This window comes from Emydura macquarii, unplaced genomic scaffold, assembly GCF_026122565.2.
Source record: "Emydura macquarii macquarii isolate MOO-44397 ecotype Brisbane River unplaced genomic scaffold, CSIRO-AGI_Emac_v2 contig_3390, whole genome shotgun sequence".
NCBI classification, from domain to species: domain Eukaryota; kingdom Metazoa; phylum Chordata; order Testudines; family Chelidae; genus Emydura; species Emydura macquarii.
In genome coordinates, this window is record NW_027133527.1 from 6,130,966 (window position 1) to 6,148,711 (window position 17,746).

General features: G+C 51.9%; 1 protein-coding gene across 1 annotated transcript in view; it reads right to left on the bottom strand.

Moving 5' to 3' along the window:
* The window catches only part of LOC137144058 (hexosaminidase D-like), a 31,844-nt gene extending 18,457 nt beyond the window's left edge, over positions 1 to 13,387 (bottom strand). The window contains exons 1-4 of the mRNA XM_067534189.1: positions 13,284 to 13,387; positions 11,578 to 11,695; positions 2,081 to 2,192; positions 427 to 778 (exon numbers count right to left, since the gene is read on the bottom strand). Coding sequence (XP_067390290.1) covers positions 427 to 521 — 95 coding nt within the window. The 5' untranslated portion in view covers positions 522 to 778; positions 2,081 to 2,192; positions 11,578 to 11,695; positions 13,284 to 13,387. The remainder of the gene's footprint in view (positions 1 to 426; positions 779 to 2,080; positions 2,193 to 11,577; positions 11,696 to 13,283) is intronic.
* Positions 13,388 to 17,746: the final 4,359 nt, after the last annotated feature.

Sequence of the window (17,746 nt, forward strand, 5' to 3'; positions counted from 1 at the left end):
GACGCCCGTTCAGAGCAGAGCGGGGCAGACGCAGCTCTCCAGCACGGGGACCCTCCTGCCCCTTTCTACAGGTCTGTGCAGCATGGGGCCGAGCTGGCACCATTTGCAGGTGCGCAGCGGGAAGCCAGGACGCTCCCGCACCCAGCAAGAGACCCCGGGGGAGCAGTAAGATCCCAGTCCCCACCCCCACCCTCCCGCTGCAGCGAGGGCTACAAATCCGGACGCGTGCGGCAGGCGCAGCTGGCCACCTCAGTGCTGCTGAGATGGGGGAACGTGCTCGCGCTAACTCAGCTAAGGAGCTGCCTGGGGGCCGGCCAGAGGGAGTTCAGTGTCTCTCCCAGCACCCCGGGACAGGCTTGCTCCTTAACTCGCCCCCGCATTACTAGAGACTGGCGCCTCCCAGCCGCCTGCCGCCCGATGCCTTACCTCTCTCGGAAGATAAATTTGATGCCTGCTAAAACCACAATCAAGAGCACGGCGAGACGCAGGAGGTTCAGCTTGTGGGCCCGTGGGAAGGCCATGTCGGCACGGCGGATGGGGGGGGCGGCCAGCTGCACTGCAGAGCAGGACGTGGAGCAAAGACTGATAAACACTGATAAAAACCTCCAACTGTGGCCTGGCCCTGCCTTTCCTGCCGGGGGGCGGGAGGAGGGACCTGGAAGCAGAGCACAGGCCGGGAACGCGAGAGCAAGTGCAAGGACAGCCGAGCGCCCGGCCGAGCAGATCCTAGCCACCGACTCAGGAGGTTACTGGGACGGAGGAGACGCCAAGGCACAAGCTGTATGAGAGACAGAGAGAGAGAGACAGACACCGTCACTGGGGACCCTGCTGGCTGGCCGGCCCCTGCCTGGCACGGCTACCTCAGCTGCTACCCAGCCATCCCAAGGGCAGGTCTGCACCACCTCTGTGGCTTGGAGGAGGGGGGCCCTGGCCTGAGACTCAGGAGACAGCGGGTCAATTCCCAGCTCCAGCCCGCGTGCGTGTGCCCTCCGCTGCGTCAGATCACCTCGCCGAGCTTCAATTCCCACTCGGGAAACGGGGGCTCATCTCCCCTCCCCCATCCCTTGCGTTCAGACATCAGCTGGGACCCGGGGAGTCACTTCATCCCTCTGCACCTCCAGGACCCGTCTCAGCCTTTGTCATCTGCAGACTCCTTGGAGCAGGGAGGTGTCTGCACATCAGCCGCCAAAGGGGGCCTGGGCCTGGGGCCCCCAGGTGCTATTGCGAGGCAAGGAAATCGAAGCCTTGCCCCCCGGAGCTCAGCGACTGCCTGCCAGGCCCTCCCCCGCCCATCTGGGAGGTGGCGTCTGAGCAGCTCTGCGGGCTGGGTTGCCAGCTCCTTCGGGACGGGGCCTGGCTCCGTTCCGAGATAGCGCCTGTGGCTACGGCACAAAGCGAACGTCTGAGGCCGACGCTCCTGGTTGTTACTGGGCAACAACCTGGAAACGCGGCAGACGAGATCGGCCTCTCCAGAGGGGCAGCTAAGCAGCGGGCAAGGTCCGATCCCAAGCCGTTATTAAGCTGGTGCTGTTAGGGTGCAGAGCAGAGTCCAGGCAAGAAGCACAGCACCACCCGGGACGTCGCAATCGACATTGCGCAAGGACTCGACCCAAATGACACGCGGTGGGGGAAGGAGAGATCCCTGCAGATGCTGGCAGGGGAATGCTGCTTTGGGAGGACTCTGGAGACGATGTTGCCTAGTGGGTAGAGCACTGGCCTGCTGGGTGGCATTGGGCAAGTTGCGTCCCAGCTCCCTGCCTGCAGTTTCCCCGTCTGCATCATGGGGATAATGATTTGCTGAAGCATGCGGAGATCTGTGGATGACACATGCTATGCAGGAGCTGGGTGACGCGACTGTAATATTATTATTCGGGGTGGAGGGAGCAGAGCATCTGCTGGTGAGAGCAGATCACAGAAGCAGTTTCCTTTTGCACCCCTGCCGTCCCCTGCCCAGAGCTAGCCAGCTCCACAGGACACGCCGGGTTCCCTGGGGTTTCTGGGTTTAAAGCGAGACACAACATTGCTAGAGGAGAGGGTTAGTTGGCAGATTTACTGCAAACCACAAGCCGATGGATTTTACCTGAACACCACAGCTGGCAGCCCACTGGAAAAGCTGGGTCTGGACCTATTGAGGCCACCGGCATCAGGGCTGGTTTAAAAAGCAGCCATCCAAGCGTGGGGAGCGCCTGTTACTGGATTAACCCATCCGGGGACCAAGGGAGCCAGCATCAGAGAGGACAAGGGGAAGAAAGGCCAGTTAGAAAACACAAGCAAAGGGTCTCAGACACACGAGATGCCCCAAAAGCATCGAACAAGGAACGAGGCTGGGACTGGAAACAGTCGCTGACCGGGAGAAATTTAGCTCTATACAGAGGACGAAACAGGATGATCACGAAATGACAGCAAAGAGCAGGCCAAGTGCCTTCACACAACATCTGTAATGTCAGACCCCTTTTCCCTCCCATCGCAGAGTTTCCTCTTTGCAAGCTAAGAGACCAATTGTGCAATCCTGTGCTCAGGGAATAGCCCCCACGATTTCACATGGGCCAATCGCACGAGGAAAGGTTGACCGGGTCCGGCCCTAAATAATCCTGCTTGTGTTAATCTTCCCTTCTACGGCAGCTCGCTCATCGTACTTGGCAGTTTTTCCATAAATCCCTTATCCTGTATGACATCCAGCCAGGCTGTGCCGTTCTGCCCGCCACAGAAACAGACCAGCCGGACAGCATTTGCGGATATCTGAAGCCAAGGGTAAGGAATTCTCTCCGCATTGCTGGGGACATGCTCTGTACAAGGAAGGAGCACATCTTCACTGCAGTTACAGACACTGCTGCAGATTAGCGCTCTACAGAGAGAGATTTGTAACACGCACAACACACAAACTCCCTGCACACCTCGAGAGACATGGCTCTGCGGTCTGTGCGTGCGACACCACGGGGCACTCAGGGTCAAACCTTCTTTGCCGGCTTGAGAGAGGAGGGGTTTTCAGAGAAAACGGCTCCTCGGTGCATGTGTCTTTCTAGATGCACGACGAGAGGAGCTCCGAGATGGAACAGGACGCGCCGTTCAATAAACGCACAAGCCCGGCGTGAAGCAGTCAGGGACTACACACAAAGTACCCAGCCCCGCCCCACAGCTGCACTGGTTTTCAACCATAGCCCCCGGAGTGAGCACTGATGTTATCAACGGGGTGCAAGATGGGGCGCGGGCTGGAGAGCTCCTGCTGGCCACCGTGCTGCAACACCTGTTCCAAGCCCACCCCCAGATCCAAGCCCACCTGGCGTGGGCAGGCAACACCCCCAGGTGGAGAGCTTGGGACCACCTCACCTACGCATCCGCTTCTAAGGCCTAGCAGGAAACACACACCTCCCTGCCCTCCCTGACTCAGCCACCTCCAGATGGTGTTTAAACAAGCTGGCCCAGCCCTGTAACTGAACACACAATACGGACAATGCACCACTGAGCCGCACAGGCCACGCCCCGGCCCACGACAGCCATGCATACCTAGAGCCTTCCACAGCCAGCCCCCGACACCAAACGCCCCAGCCTCACCCCCAGCTACTTTGGTGCAAACCCCAGCAAACACCCCTGCCTGCTGTATTTGCATCTGCAGGTGCCCCAGACAAACGCCAACACCCAGACGTGGCGGGGAGAAGGCGGCATGCGCACATCACAGCTCAAGTGAAAAGGTGCATGTCTGAGCTCAGACGCACACAGCTCCCAGCGGCTGGGGCAGGCAGGACCCTCCTCTCAAGAGCCAGGGAGAATATTTTCTTTATTTGGACTAGTTCAAAGGTGAGAAACTTGATTGAAAGAGGAACAGCAGCTTCCCTCCCTTTCAACTCAGTCTCTGAACAAGAGCCCGGTGGGAGTGGAGGAGAGCTAAACCCAAAGGACATGGGGCCAGACTCAGAGCAGATACAGCCACACTGGTATTTTCAAAAACATCTACCTGCAGCGTTAGGTGCCTAATACCTTTGATAATCTGTCCTGTGGGGACCTGACAGATCATTGTCATAAGTCACCAGAAACATTCCTTTGGGTAACCCGTTTAGAATGAAAAACGGGTTTTGATAAACCGGTTTCTTGTGTATCCAGCACATTCAAGGAAGTTTTATTGAACGAATAAAGACTATTTCAAAAGGCTGGTTTTGCACATTTGCAATTTAATTCCAGTTACCATCCCAGTGCAGCTTGACACAGATCTTGAGTGAAAAACAAACAACTGAATCTAATACACTCAGAAATGCACCATTTGCCATCATGCCCCCATCCTGTCTGCTCCCCTGCCCCGCAGGCATTCTAAGATCCTACTCAAAATTGTTCTCTTTGGTCTTAAAAATCCTGCTGGACTTGCCCCAAGCCCCCCCCCTCCCGCGCATGCAACAGCGGTCTCCTTTCTGCTCTTCACGTGACCATGCTGCTCTTGGTAAGAGAGCCTGCCCCAGTCCACCTCCTGACTCTTTCCTTTCCTTCCCATTTCTGTCTCGGTTCTTGTACAGCGCCTGTCGCTACAGCCCGCGACCACCTGCCAGAATTCAGTGTGACTAGACGTGCTCACTTCTTGACATTTTTATCCAAGTCTCTTTCTCCGGTCACAAGGAAACAGGCTGCTCTTTGCTGTTTAGATCTCCTCCCCCTCTGTAAACTGTTCTCTGCCTTAGGGCCTGGTCTGCAGAGATGCAAATCACCCGCAACACTCCTCAAACAAAAAAATCGAAAGGAGCTGAACACTCAGGGTGGGGTCCCTGCGAGCTTTTCAACTGCAGAGCACTGGGAGACACAGGCTGCGGGACCAACACTAGAAACTGGAACTGGGCTGTGCTGGGTTATGGCAACAAGAAAAACATGTCAATAAGGGAGGACACAGGAAGAGCCTTTGTAACCTTTGTCACCTCACCAGCATTAGCACCTCAGATGCCCAGATTCCTTCCCTTCTCAGATCGGAGACGTGGCAAAGAAAAACAGCACAGCGGATGGAAGAAAAAAGGATCATATTTGACAAACACCTGGGCTGTGTCTACACTAAGACGGTTAGAAGCAGTGGAGCAGCTCCGGGTGAAGTGACTGTAGTGCCACCAGGACTCAGGTGTTATCACCGTTAATTATTAGACATCAGTAGCACTAGTGCCTAGAAGCCCTAGAGGGGGTCAGGGTCCCATTGTGCTAGGTGCTGTACATAGTACAGTGAGACCATCTCTGCCCCAAAGAGCTCAAAAATCTAAACAAGTAAGACAAAGGGTGGGAGGGGAAACAGACACAGAGAGAAGAAGGGACTTTCCCAAGGTCACTCTGCAGGTCACGAATAGCACCCAGGTCCCCGAGCCCCAGTCAAGTGCACTAGCCACTGGACAATGCTGCCTCTCATAGCAGGCCAAGATAAGTCTGTGGCACACTTCCTGTGCCCCGTTTGCACTAGAGCTCCCAGGGTTGCTAACACTGGTATTTAACGGATCCTAGTTCCCCCAGTGCTGTGGAAAGGCAGGCAGAGGAGCTGTGCGAAGTACAAATTCTGCACCACTAGAATTTCTCTCCTTTAATGGTGCCAATGGGAGAGCGAGAGTTTCAGTGCAACGTTCAGAGAACAAGGCCTGCTCCCATGGGAGTGCCCCACAGACCTCTGCACTACCTGGGGCGGCAGGAAAATTCTCCAGCTGTGGAGTCAGCCAGCAGCCAGGGACCTCACCAGTGTTCCTCCACGTCGCATACTCCCAGGCCGCACGGGGCTGGGAACAGGAGCCCAGCTGCAGAGTCTGCTCAACTTGTATCATCTTACGAGAAGGATTTCAGCCTTCCCACTAGCCACACCCCTATACTCCTCAGCACATCGGGCCAAACCCTGCCATCCTCACCCAGGCAAAGGTCCTGTTCAGATCAGTGGGGCTGCAGGGGGGGAGGGGGAAATCAGGCCTCAAAGGGTGCATTACAGCGTGATTAGCCTGCAGTTCATTCACCCTCTCCAGTGAGAGCAGCAGACAAAATACTCATTGTGCACATCGCCATGGCATGCAGGTGCCCATTTACAGCTCCCTAAGTCACTAGCCTCAAGCTGTCCTGAGTCAAGAGATTTACTGGCCCCTGTTCTCCAGTTGCTCTTGAACAGCTGATCTCTTTGATCGGTGCCACTTTCCCCTCCTGCAACCTTGTGCCCTTGCGGGCCCCGTGCCGTCCTGCAGGGCTGGCAAGGAGACCAGCAGCTAAGAGAAAGGAAAGGGGTGAGAACTCCCTGCGGGCTGAGGACACCTTTACTGCCTAGCCCCACTGGAGCGTTGCAGAGTGAATTGGCTGGGCAGGAGCTAGTCCGCACAGCTATGGCCTGCGGAATCAAGAGAGCTCCATCCGAGATGAGGGGAGGCCGGTTGGAAGGATCAGAGAGAGATTCTTCCTGGCTTCATTTTCCTGGCACGAGGGTGCAGAGCTTATTCCTTCTCTCGTACATTTCATCAGAAAAATCCCACACGCACCTTACAGACAACCCCTGGCCAGGATTTCAGTAGAAATCACCCAGTATAAGCCATCTACAAGAGGCATGTGCTTGGAAATGTCCCGAGGTCCGGTGAGTGTTAATGCCATCATTAAGTGTGCGCTATGCTAATGGCAATAGGAAGAGTTATTGCCATCAGCTAGGTCCACCTCCTCCAGTGCCAATTACTCCCCACAACAGTCCTGGGCTAAATGTTGTGGCTGAGCAATAAATATTTCCCTGGGAAGGTTTAAAAAAAAAAAAAAAGTGACTTCTTTTCTGACGTCCTCCCCTGCTCCGTTCAGAGGAGCTTCTGTTTTGTCCAGTTGCTGTTTCCAAGTGCTAATGAAGGGCTCAGCCCGTAGCCTTGGCCGAGAACCAGGTGATTCAGTTGGCTCCGCAGGCCAGGCCCATGGAAGACTCAGCGCTGGCTGTAACAGGTCAGTTGCTTTATTTCTTAAAGCAGCAAAAGCAACTTTAAAAAAAAATAAAAAAATCCATCTGTAGATAGTGACTGTACCTGCTGTTATTACGAGCTCCACCCATCAGGATTAACGGAAAGAAAGTGAAGCAAACAATATTGTTCTCTGTTCTTGTCCGTTTGTTTGCTTTGTGCACTGTGTCTATACCCCGCTCTCTGCTCTGTTGGCAGTGCGTACCCTGCCCTTCCTCAAACCCTGCCAGAGCGTTTGTCGAGAACACTGGAACCGAAAGAGAACAGGCAGCAAGCAGAAAATAGCTGCATGCACGGAGACTCTGGGAAAGAGGATGGATCTTGCTATGTTTGGTCATGCTGCTTTCAGATCTGCCCAAGAGTCCTTCTTGAAAGGCAAGGGGGAGAAAAGAAAGGAATGGATGGCGAGGGGAGTAAAGAGAGCAGGAAAGACCCTTACTCTTTTTTTTCTAATAGTAAGAGTCCAGTACATATTATAGAAATGGATTCTGATCAGAAAATGTAACTCTCTTATTTAAAAAGATGCTAGGCTGACCGCATTCCTTTAAACAACAGAGTAAAATATTTAAACCAATGAGGCATGCTAGTAAGTTTTGCAAGCTACAAATGCAGGGACCGCATGGCAGTTTCAGAAAACCAACCCTTTGATCTCACAAACCATTAGGACAACAGCGGTGGAAACTGCTGCTCGATACCAAGTATCCCTGCAGTGTTGTTATAGCCAGGCTATTAGCAGTATTGCCAATCCCCAGGATTCAAAAATCATGAGTTCGGCCCACCAAAAATCACGCGATTATGTAAAAATACTAGATGTGGGGGTGCTTTTCATTTGCCTTCTGCTTTTTGAGCCGTTAGGGTGCACCGGGCTCACATTTTGAAGCTTTCTTCACAGCCACGAGGGCTAGAAACTTACTTCTTTAAGAATGAAGGCTGGAATCATCACATATGCACTTGACTCCAGGAGCTGGGGCTTTAAAGAAAACAATAATGCTCATGAGGACTCATGACAAAATCATGAGAGTTGGCGAGTATTGTATTAGACAAGGCAAAGGGAGGTAATATCTTCTGTTGGACCAACTTTTGTTGGAGAGAGAGACAAGCTTTTGAGTTTACACAGGTCTAGAAAATGTAATCAGAGTGTCACAGCTAAACACAAAGTGGAACAGATTGTTTAGCATACATAGTTAACACATAGTTCAAGGGACCATTCAAGGTGAAGTAGCCATTAACATCCTTCCAGTCAGACCTGAAGAGCTCTGTGTAACCTCCAAAGTTTCTCTCGCTCTCACCAACAGAAGTTGGTCTGATAAAAAATAAATATAAAACCTCACCCACCTTGTCTCAGATACGAAGTATGTTAACAGGAAGACTAGGGCCCTGATCTAAACAGATACATCAGTCATCAAGACGCTTCATCTGATCAAGTCATCATCCAGAAATTAGGGATTTCTCCAGGGATCTCTAGTCACAATGTTTTTCTGCAAGCTACACAAACTCACCAGTGACAAGCCAGGTCAGTTACAATACAAAAAAAAAAAAAAAGCGAAAACGAAGTGAATTCCTCTCACATCCCATGTATCCACTCGTCTTATTTCACGTGTCCTATGGCCCCACCTGAGATGGGGTCTGTACTGAGATGGGAGGCATGGCTCATACGCAGAACGAGGGAGAGCCCCTTTCCCAAACAGCCCTTATGGTGTAGGCAAGACAAAGGATGGGATAGGAAAGAGAATCACAGAAAGAGGAAGCGACTTACCCAAGGATACAGCAGGCAAGTAGCAGAGCAGGGAACCAAACACACTGCTAAACCCAGCACCCTATCCCCTAGACCACACTGCCCCTCAAGCCTCTTCATCATTTCCCCTGCAGCTAAGGCTACTTCCAGGAAGGATCATAGAAGATGAGGGTTGGAAGGGACCTCAGCAGGTATCTAGTCCAACCCCCTGCTCAAAGCAGGACTAACCTCAGCTAAACCATCCCAGCCAGGGCTTTGTCAAGCTGCAGCTTAAAAACCTCTAAAGATGGAGATTCCACCACCTCCCTACGCAACCCATTCCAGTGCTTCACCACCCGCCTAGGGACAACGTTTTTCCTAATGTCCAGCCTAGACCTCCCCCCCTGCAACATGAGACCATTGCTCCTTGTTCTGTCATCTGCCACCACCGAGAACAGCCTAGCCCCATCCTCCCTGGAACCCCCTTTCAGGTAGCTAAAGGCTGCTATCAAATCCCCCCTCATTCTTCTCTTCTGCAGACTAAACAAGCCTAGTTCCCTCAGCCTCTCCTCATAAGTCTTGTGCTCCAGCCCCCTAATCATTTTTGTTGCCCTCTGCTGGACTCTCTCCAATTTCTCCACATCTTTTTTGTAGTGGGGAGCCCAAAACTGGACACAATATTCCAAATGGGGCCTCACCAATGCCTAATAGAGGGGAATAATCACTTCCCGCGATCTGCTGGCAATGCTCCTACTAACGCAGCCCAATATGCCGTTAGCCTTCTTGGCAACAAGGGCACACTGCTGACTCATATCCAGCTTCTTGTCCACTGTAACCCCCAGGTCCTTTTCTGCAGAGCTGTTGCCTAGCTCATCGGTCCCCAGTCTGTAGCTGTGCATGGGATTCTTCCGTCCTAAGTCCTGGACTCTGCATTTGTCCTTGTTGAACCTCATCAGATTTTTTGACCCAATCCTCCAATTTGTCTAGGTCACTCTGTATCCTATCCCTGCCCTCCAGCGTATCTACCACTCCCCCACAGCTTAGTGTCATCTGCAAACTTGCTGAGGATGCAATCTACCCCATCCTCTAGATCATTAATGAAGATGTTGAACAAAACCAGCCCCAGGACCGACCCCTGGGGCACTCCGCTTGTGACCGGTTGCCAGCTAGACATGGAGCCATTGATCACTACTCGTTGAGCCCTATGCTCTAGCCAGCTCTCTAGCCATTTTATAGTCCATTCATCCAACCCATACTTCTTTAACTTGCTGATAAGAATATTATGGGAGACTGTATCAGAAGCTTTGGTAAAGATCTTTGTATTGTGCAAAGAACATGCTCGAGCAGCGGTCAGAGGCAGATCACATTCTTACCACATGACCTCCAAAATGAGACAGGCTTCACCTTCCTTTGACTCAAGCGAAACTAAAAGAAATGGCCAGAGAACTAAACTGGAATCAGCTAACACAGGCAGGGTGCACAGCATTCTGATGCACTGAGAAACTTAGACGCCACCTGACTTCAGAAAGTCCATAAATATGCACAGTGCTAGTCACGCCCTCATGGGAACACAGCGCCTCACTAGACTAGCTATAAGTATTTAGACAGGTGCTGTCAGCTCAGTGAGATTGATTTTTTATTTTTTGATTGTTTTTTAATTTCACTGAAAATCAATTTGCTTTCAGCTCCATCTGCAACCATGCTGTGATAGATAGCTAGATACTAGAGTAATGGGAGCCACAGAAGCACCTAAGTTAGTGCTAGTGATGGAGACTCTCAAAATAGAGATCAACTTGGTGATTTTCATTTTGCTTTTCAGTCAGCTTGACCAGAGAGCATAAATGGTAACAAGCATCTTGGCAAACGTACCCCAGTTCCCACACCAAGCACGGGGACAGAGACTCAGACCCGTAAGCCCTCCACTACTTGGTCTGGGTGTTTAACTAGAATTAAACAAACAAGCAAGAGAAACACTTTACCCATCCCTAGCACCATCCAGATGTGGTTCTGGAAGTGCTTTACAGACATCAGAAGGTAAATGTGGCCCAGCATTTCAATTTTGGAAGGCAGCCTTTTCAGGCCAATAGAAATATTTCGACAATTTTAAAACATTCCATTGAGAACCGCTATTTACAGCCACTCGGCCACATGCAACTGAACCTGCTGGACAGAAGGGAAACTGGGTTTCATTGTCCTCGCAGAGACACACGAACAACAAACAGCAACCAGCCAACGTTTTTATTGTTCACTTTCAACAATCCAAGGTGTTGTTAGTAACACAGAGAAAGAAATTCATTGCCAGCAGCAACTCAGCCAACGCTGGCCCTGGCCCTTTAACTAGGCAGGAGAACACCATGGATGTCCGATGTTTATGAACAGGACATGGTCGGTCAGCTGACAGAAATACTTTTAGGAGAGCGCTGGCATGCAATCAAGGCCAAACACCTGGAGTTCAAGAGCAAGCCCCAGGGTCTCTGAAGGTCGAAGGTCAGACTAGATTTAAGGCCGCTCCCCTCAAATTTGAGAGCTAAATTCTAAAACAGCCTGAAAAGTAGGCAGCCCTTCCAGCCACTCCAGTTTCACACATTAGTTGAAATGTTGTACTTTGGAAACAGCACAACAAAGCTGCAGGATACAGGAGGAGGAGAGAGGTTTAAATGTGGCAAATTAATTACATCCAGGAAAACAGGAAATTGATGTTCTAATTTTATTTTTGTACAAGTGTCTTTCCAGAGCACAGCTCACTGCGCTTAGATACGATGGAGCTTGGCTTCGTGCCTATCTGGATACGTGGCTTGCTATCCAGCAAGGGGTAATTGTCTGAGATTGATGTAAGTAAATGACACATTCATCGCCCCTTCCCCATATCCCCCCCGGCTGCAAACAGAAAAGAGTCTGTTTTATTATTTCCTTTTTGGGAGCTGAGATTTTTATACAACTACATACCTTTCGCTGCTCGGAAGAAAACCACAGCTTAGGAGGGGTGTGGGCAAAGGGCTGACTAGATCATCCAAGTGCTCCCGGCCTGCCACCCAGGATTCTGTGTGGCCAGAGAAGGGTCCCCCTGCACAGAAGGAAAGCAGCAGGAGACACGCGGATTTGAAAATGCAGCTTAGATGGAAAGTACTGCGGACTCAGAGAATGTCCATTTTATTCTTGTGAATTCTGCTGCCTTCTACGGCGCGCAGCCGTTTGTCTGCAGATTCATTTTAAGTCATTCTTTAACGGTTATTGGCATGTACAATTCATCTCACCCTCATCCAGGGGGATCATAATTCTGCAGGAACAGCCAAGTATGTGAGTGAGAGAGAGTGTGCGTGTGTGTGTGTGTCCACAATAAATTTCACCTTAGCAGAGGCAGGCAGTCCAGGCCCAGAGGGGCCCCATCCCTGCAACGAACTGCAATCGAGCCAAAGGGATTTTGCACTCAGCAGGGTGCAGGCTCACAAGATCAGGATACACTGGCTCTAGAATCCCGTTTAATAATTAAGAGCCCTGGCGGAGAGCAACCTCCTCCCAGCTTGCACCTCAGTATCTTGGCAATGGGGATGGACCCCTCCCTTTTTTTAAACAGAGTCACACACCAGCAGCCCAGCTCTTGGTGGAGTTCAGACATGGCGGAATTCTCTAGGCGCCTGGCACCTGTTAATACTGGCAGCACAAGCTCGGGTTTTAAACCAGCTGAAATATTCCCAGCTTCTCAGATCACTTTGCTGGGTGGTGGGTTTTCTCCATTATAGAACATTCTTGTGCTCAGATGCCATGGCGATGGGGGCAGGCTGAAGACACAGACGGATCATTATCAGCATCTTTCAGGTGTGCTGATTTTAACACAGACTGGTTAACGTGAGGGTGAAAGCCAGAGCAATAAAACACCCTTGTAACATTCAACAAGCCATTGCCACAGCCCCACTGCCACTGAGCCCCTGCCGGGTTCAGCGAGCACATTCGAGAAGAGGGGGCACTGGAATGACACGGACAGATTTGACTCTCTGGAAAACCCAGCCCGCCCAAGGCGGAGGTAGAAAGGCCCTAAACTTGGCCCGTTCCCTGCCAGCGCAGGACGGTACCGACGGATCAATGCCTGCAAGAACAGAGAAACCTAATGCACACACAGGGGCAAAGGGAAGGTCGAATGTGGCTGGCTGGTTTCAGTTTCTGATCTCTCTGGACCCAGCCAGCAGCAGAGTCTTGCAGCTCCAACCTATGCGGCATCCCCCGGGACCAGGGCAGTTTCTAGACACCTTGTGCGGCTCACCAAGCAACTGATGCCCACGCTCCATCTTACCCCTCCCAAAATTATGTCAGTGCCTCCCTCCACCCCCAGGAGCTCCTCCACCATCTCCCCACATCCCCCCCAGTGCCCCATCTCCCCAGAGCCCCAGCCCAGTGCCCCCCTGCCCCACATCCTCCCCCCCCCGCCCCACATCCCCCAGTGCCCCCACTGCCCCGTGCCCCATCTTTCCAGAGCCCCCGCCCGGTGCCCCACATCCCCCCCAATTCCCGGTGCCCCATCTCCCTAGTGCCCCACACCCCCTGCCTCACATCCCCCCAGTGCCCCACTGCCCCACATCCTCCCTGTGCTCCATCCCCCCCAGTGCGGGCGGCCAGCCCGAGTTCGGTCCTGCCCAGTGCAGCCCGCGGGCTCCTACCGTGCAGGGGGCGGCGGCGCGCGGACGGCCGGAGCTGGTGCAGCAAGAGACCAGCGGAGACGCCGAGCCCGAGTCCCAGCACCAGCCGGGAGCCAAGCCGCCGCCCGCCCGACTCAGCCCAGCCCCGCTCTTAAAGGGACAAGGACCCGGCCCGGCCCGGCCCCCGGGGCAGGAGACCTGCAGGGCCCCGGGAATAGGTGGGTGCATGCCGGGGGCTTTGGGACACACGGGTGCTGCAAGGCGCTGGTGCAGGTGGGGCGCCCTGGGGCTGCGTGTAACACGCCCCTTACTGAGATCCCTTTGCTAGCATGGCAGGTGCAGCTCTCAGGAGGGGGGGGGGCCCGCCCATCACTAGCCTCCCTGCCCCACGATTTACACCCCCACAGGAGACCGGCCCATACACTGCCTGACTGGCAAAGGCAGAGCTGGGGCCGGCCCTTGCGGGTCTCTGTGCTACATGGACCCCAGCCATCTCCCTCCCCACAACCCAGTGCCCCCTGGACCATCCGCTCCCCACCCACCCCCATCTGCTTTCTCCCTGCCGGAGTCCCTCTTTGGCACCCCTCATCCATCCCCCCGCAGCGGCTGTGGTGTGGGAAGCTAGAGGAGGTGAAGCTGACAAGCCGCTTTCCAAGCAAGGGCAGGGAAGGGCAGTCAGGGAATTCAGTCTCTGCCCCACCCCGACGGTGGACAAGGTAGTAGGGGTGGCCGGGCGTGAGTATTTGTGAGGGGGGCTGCAGAAGTGCAGGACTCTGAAGTCACCACCCTGCCAAGAGACACAGGAGAGGGAGGATGAGTACACCAGTGACCGCAGGAACCAGGAGAGCTACGGGAGAAGATACAGAGAATGTCCTAGCACTCAGTAACCGTAGTCACCGATGGGCCATATAACACAGGGGAGAAAGCACAGCCCTGCTCTAGGCATCCGGACCGGCAGAGCAGTGCTGACAGCACCTGTTGCTTTGCCATGCAAATAAAATGCCTGAAATGGAAAATGAATGGTTAAGTCAGGTCTGGCCAGCAGATTGGTGCACAAGCATTGTCCAGCTGGAGACACCAGCTCCAGTTCTAGTCTACCCCACAGTGAAAATACATTAGCTGAGTCTCGTCCTTGTTCCTACACACCATAAACAAAAACCATTGCACTGTTCACCATAACTGAATCAACAATCTCCTCCCAAGATAGCAGAGGTTGTGCAGGGCAGGAATGAAGAATATCAGCAGAGCTGTGTAAGGAAAGTTTGCGTAACAGTTGCCACACTAAGTCTCTGCCTAGCGGGTGCTTTAAAACTCTCCCTTTTATGACCGTTCTGTGATTTCAGTGTAAATATGTGTAACACCCTGAGCTGAGTGAATTATTCTCAAGAGGTGACACATGCACTGATGAAGTTAGCCTCCTTTTCTGCGGATCTGTGAGGAGTTTGCAATATCCTCAAATGTAAGAGACTCTCTTTTCTTTTTTTTACTCTATCTGCTAATTGCTATGATTATTTTACTGTGTGCTATTAGAGCTATGCTGATTAGCTGAGACTGGTCAGATCATTGCCATGCCACTGTGCTCTGATGGGATGAGTGTGGAAGCAGTTCCAGCTAAGATATTTATATAATCCCCCAATACCGAACTGTCTCACAACTTGAAGATATTGACTCTTACAGCCCCCGGTGGGGCACGGCAGTAACATAAACCTCATTTTACAGAGGGGGCAATTGATGCACAAGGAGACCAAGGCCCAGATCCTCAAAGGTATTTAGGTGCTTCACTCCCATTGAAATACATGTGAAATCTCCGGGACTTGTCCAAGGTCACACAGCACATCTGTGGCAGCACAGAGAACTGAACAAAGACTTCCTGAGGCTAAGGCTAGCGGCATGCCCTAACCACTGGACAATCCTGTCTGTGTTCAGCACAGAGACTTGTGTGTGTGTGAACGTAAAATGTCATTTCTACCAATCTTAGTGCATATGATTTTGAAATGTGTTTGCCACAGGCATCTGTGCTAGTAAAACTCAACGACGTGAGTATCTGCAAAGAGCAAAGCCCAAAAGGGGATGAGGCTGTCCAGAAAGAAATCATCACAAATATTAAAGAGGACGTGTGTTTGCAGTATTAGCCCACCTCTAATAAACCCCCTTTGACCTTTGTGTTACCAGCTAAAAGTATGGTATCCAAAGACAGTTCTAATTCTCGGTTAAAGCTGCACCTACTGCATCACTGTGGTTTTGTGTAACTGCTTCAAATACTAAAGTCAACAAGAAACCCTCAGCAGAGTAAAGACACCCTTGAGATAAATTAACATTTCCTTTGGGCTTTGCCCAACTTGTAGCACCTCCTCTCTGATTGAAGAGAAAAGGGCTGTGAATCATAACAGCGCCTGGTGTATCAATTGTTTGCTCCCATTTAACGTGGCTCTGAATTTCAGCAGGACATATGTGCCAGTGGAAAATAAAGACTGGAGCAATACAAGGTTTGTGGGAAATTCTCACCCTGCTGGATGAATGACACAGCATGTAGAGACTGACAGCTCTCTCCCAAACCTCCCTTTACTGCCTTCTGATGGGAGAATATGAAAAGCACATCAGGGCAGTCAGCAGCTGCTGGGGGAGCCTGCCTTCTGTATTTTCAGTGAGGATTACAAATTATTAGGACAGTAAATGTATTAGTCTGGATTCAAACCATCAAAGTAAGTTAGGGGCTTTAATCAGAAAGGGTGTAAAACATTACTCAAGGGCGCGAGTGTTTAAGAGAGAGTTAAACAGGAGCTTTTATTTTAACACCTGCAGTGAAGGGGAAATATTCTTCTACTACAGAAAGGAAACGGAATCTGCAGGGGAAAGGCCAGGTCTTCCTATAAATTATGCACCATCTCATGAACTTGCAGCTTGCCTTTATATTCTGCTAAGATGTGCTCACAAGCAAGCAGCACTAAAAGCACTGCAACTGCCAAGGGACACGAGAACATAACAGTGCAGCAGGAAGGTTTAAATCGCAGGATTCATCCTCCTCACTTCATTTCTCCCTGGAAATCTCAGGGCTCTGGGACACCCTGGAATGGACGCCACTGCAGGGTGTGTAGGCTGTGATGCACCAGTCCCCTCTAGCCGTCTGTCAGCATACTTGGTGTACCACAAGCACAGTAGGCACTCCATGCACAAGGCTCCCCAGACACCAGCCCTCAATGGCTCCCTAACAACACTCACACATTTCAAATACACCAAATATGTCAATAGGACTGCAAGAAATAATGGGTGCGAATACCTTCAACACCTGCACAACAGATCTACCCAACACCTTCCTAATCTAACCCCTTGGGGGCCGCTCAGTAGAGGGGTATAAAGGTACACAGCTCCCTATAGGAATCCCTATGCTCCATACCTGGGCTGCTCCCTCCTGTCTACATCTCTCTCCCAGAGGCAATCAAGCCCTGGCCTGCAGATCCCGCTGTCCAGAGCCCAGTTCGTCCGTCCATGGTCTCATCTGAAGCTCCTCTGCACAGTCCTGCTGTTCCCCCAGTGTGCTGGCTCTATTGCTGATCCTTACCAGCCACAGGTGCTTCCCTGCTGGGCTCTGAGCTGCTGCCCTTGCTCGTCCACCACCAGCCTGATCCTATCTGACATCTGGAAAGACTCCCTTTTCCTCTTCTCTTGGCATTATGGAGCCCTCATCTGAACTGACACCAGGGCCAGTTGTAGGGGAGGCAAGCAGGCAGCTGCCCTGCGTACCACTTCCAGGGAGTGCTGTGCCACGTGGGTTCTTTTTTTATTTTTTCCTTTCCTTGCTTTCTTCTTCAAAAATGTTTTCTGCCCTGGTCAGCAAAATGGACAGGGCTGCTCCAGCATGATCCAGTGCCCTTCGCTGGCTAGATCCTCTCCCTCCAGCTCTTCTGGGCTGGGGGAAGGGTATCAAGCCATGAGCCAGCAGGTTCAACACAGCCCTTTCCTATGGGCCTCCTGCAGAACTAGGACCTGTGCACCATCGCCTTCTGCTGGACAAAAACAACGAGAGTTCTGTAGCACTTGAAAGACTAACACGTTTAATTTCAGCAGGCATAAGCTTTCGTGCCTGCTGAAATTAAATTTTTAGTCTAAAGTGCTACAGAACTCTCGTTGTTTTTGCTGTATACAGACTAACACAGCTACCCCTCTGGAACTCTTCTGCTGGACAGAATCCAAACTGAGCAACACTGCTGCCTAGGACTGGACGTGGCACTTGCTAATTCCCAAGTGTTCATCTTGACAAGTCTTCAGATATTTGGGTCTGTTTCTGAAAGTCTGGAGGCAGGTGATTAGCCAAGAGACCATTGCCTGGCATGCTGACATTACTGTCTTATCACTTCCTGGCCCGCCCTGTCTGTCTGTCTCCATCTGTGGCCTCTTGTCTTCTACATAGATTGGAAGCACTTTGGAGCAGGGGCCATCTTTTCATTCTGCGTCTGTACAGCACCGAGCACAGTGGGGTCTTGGTC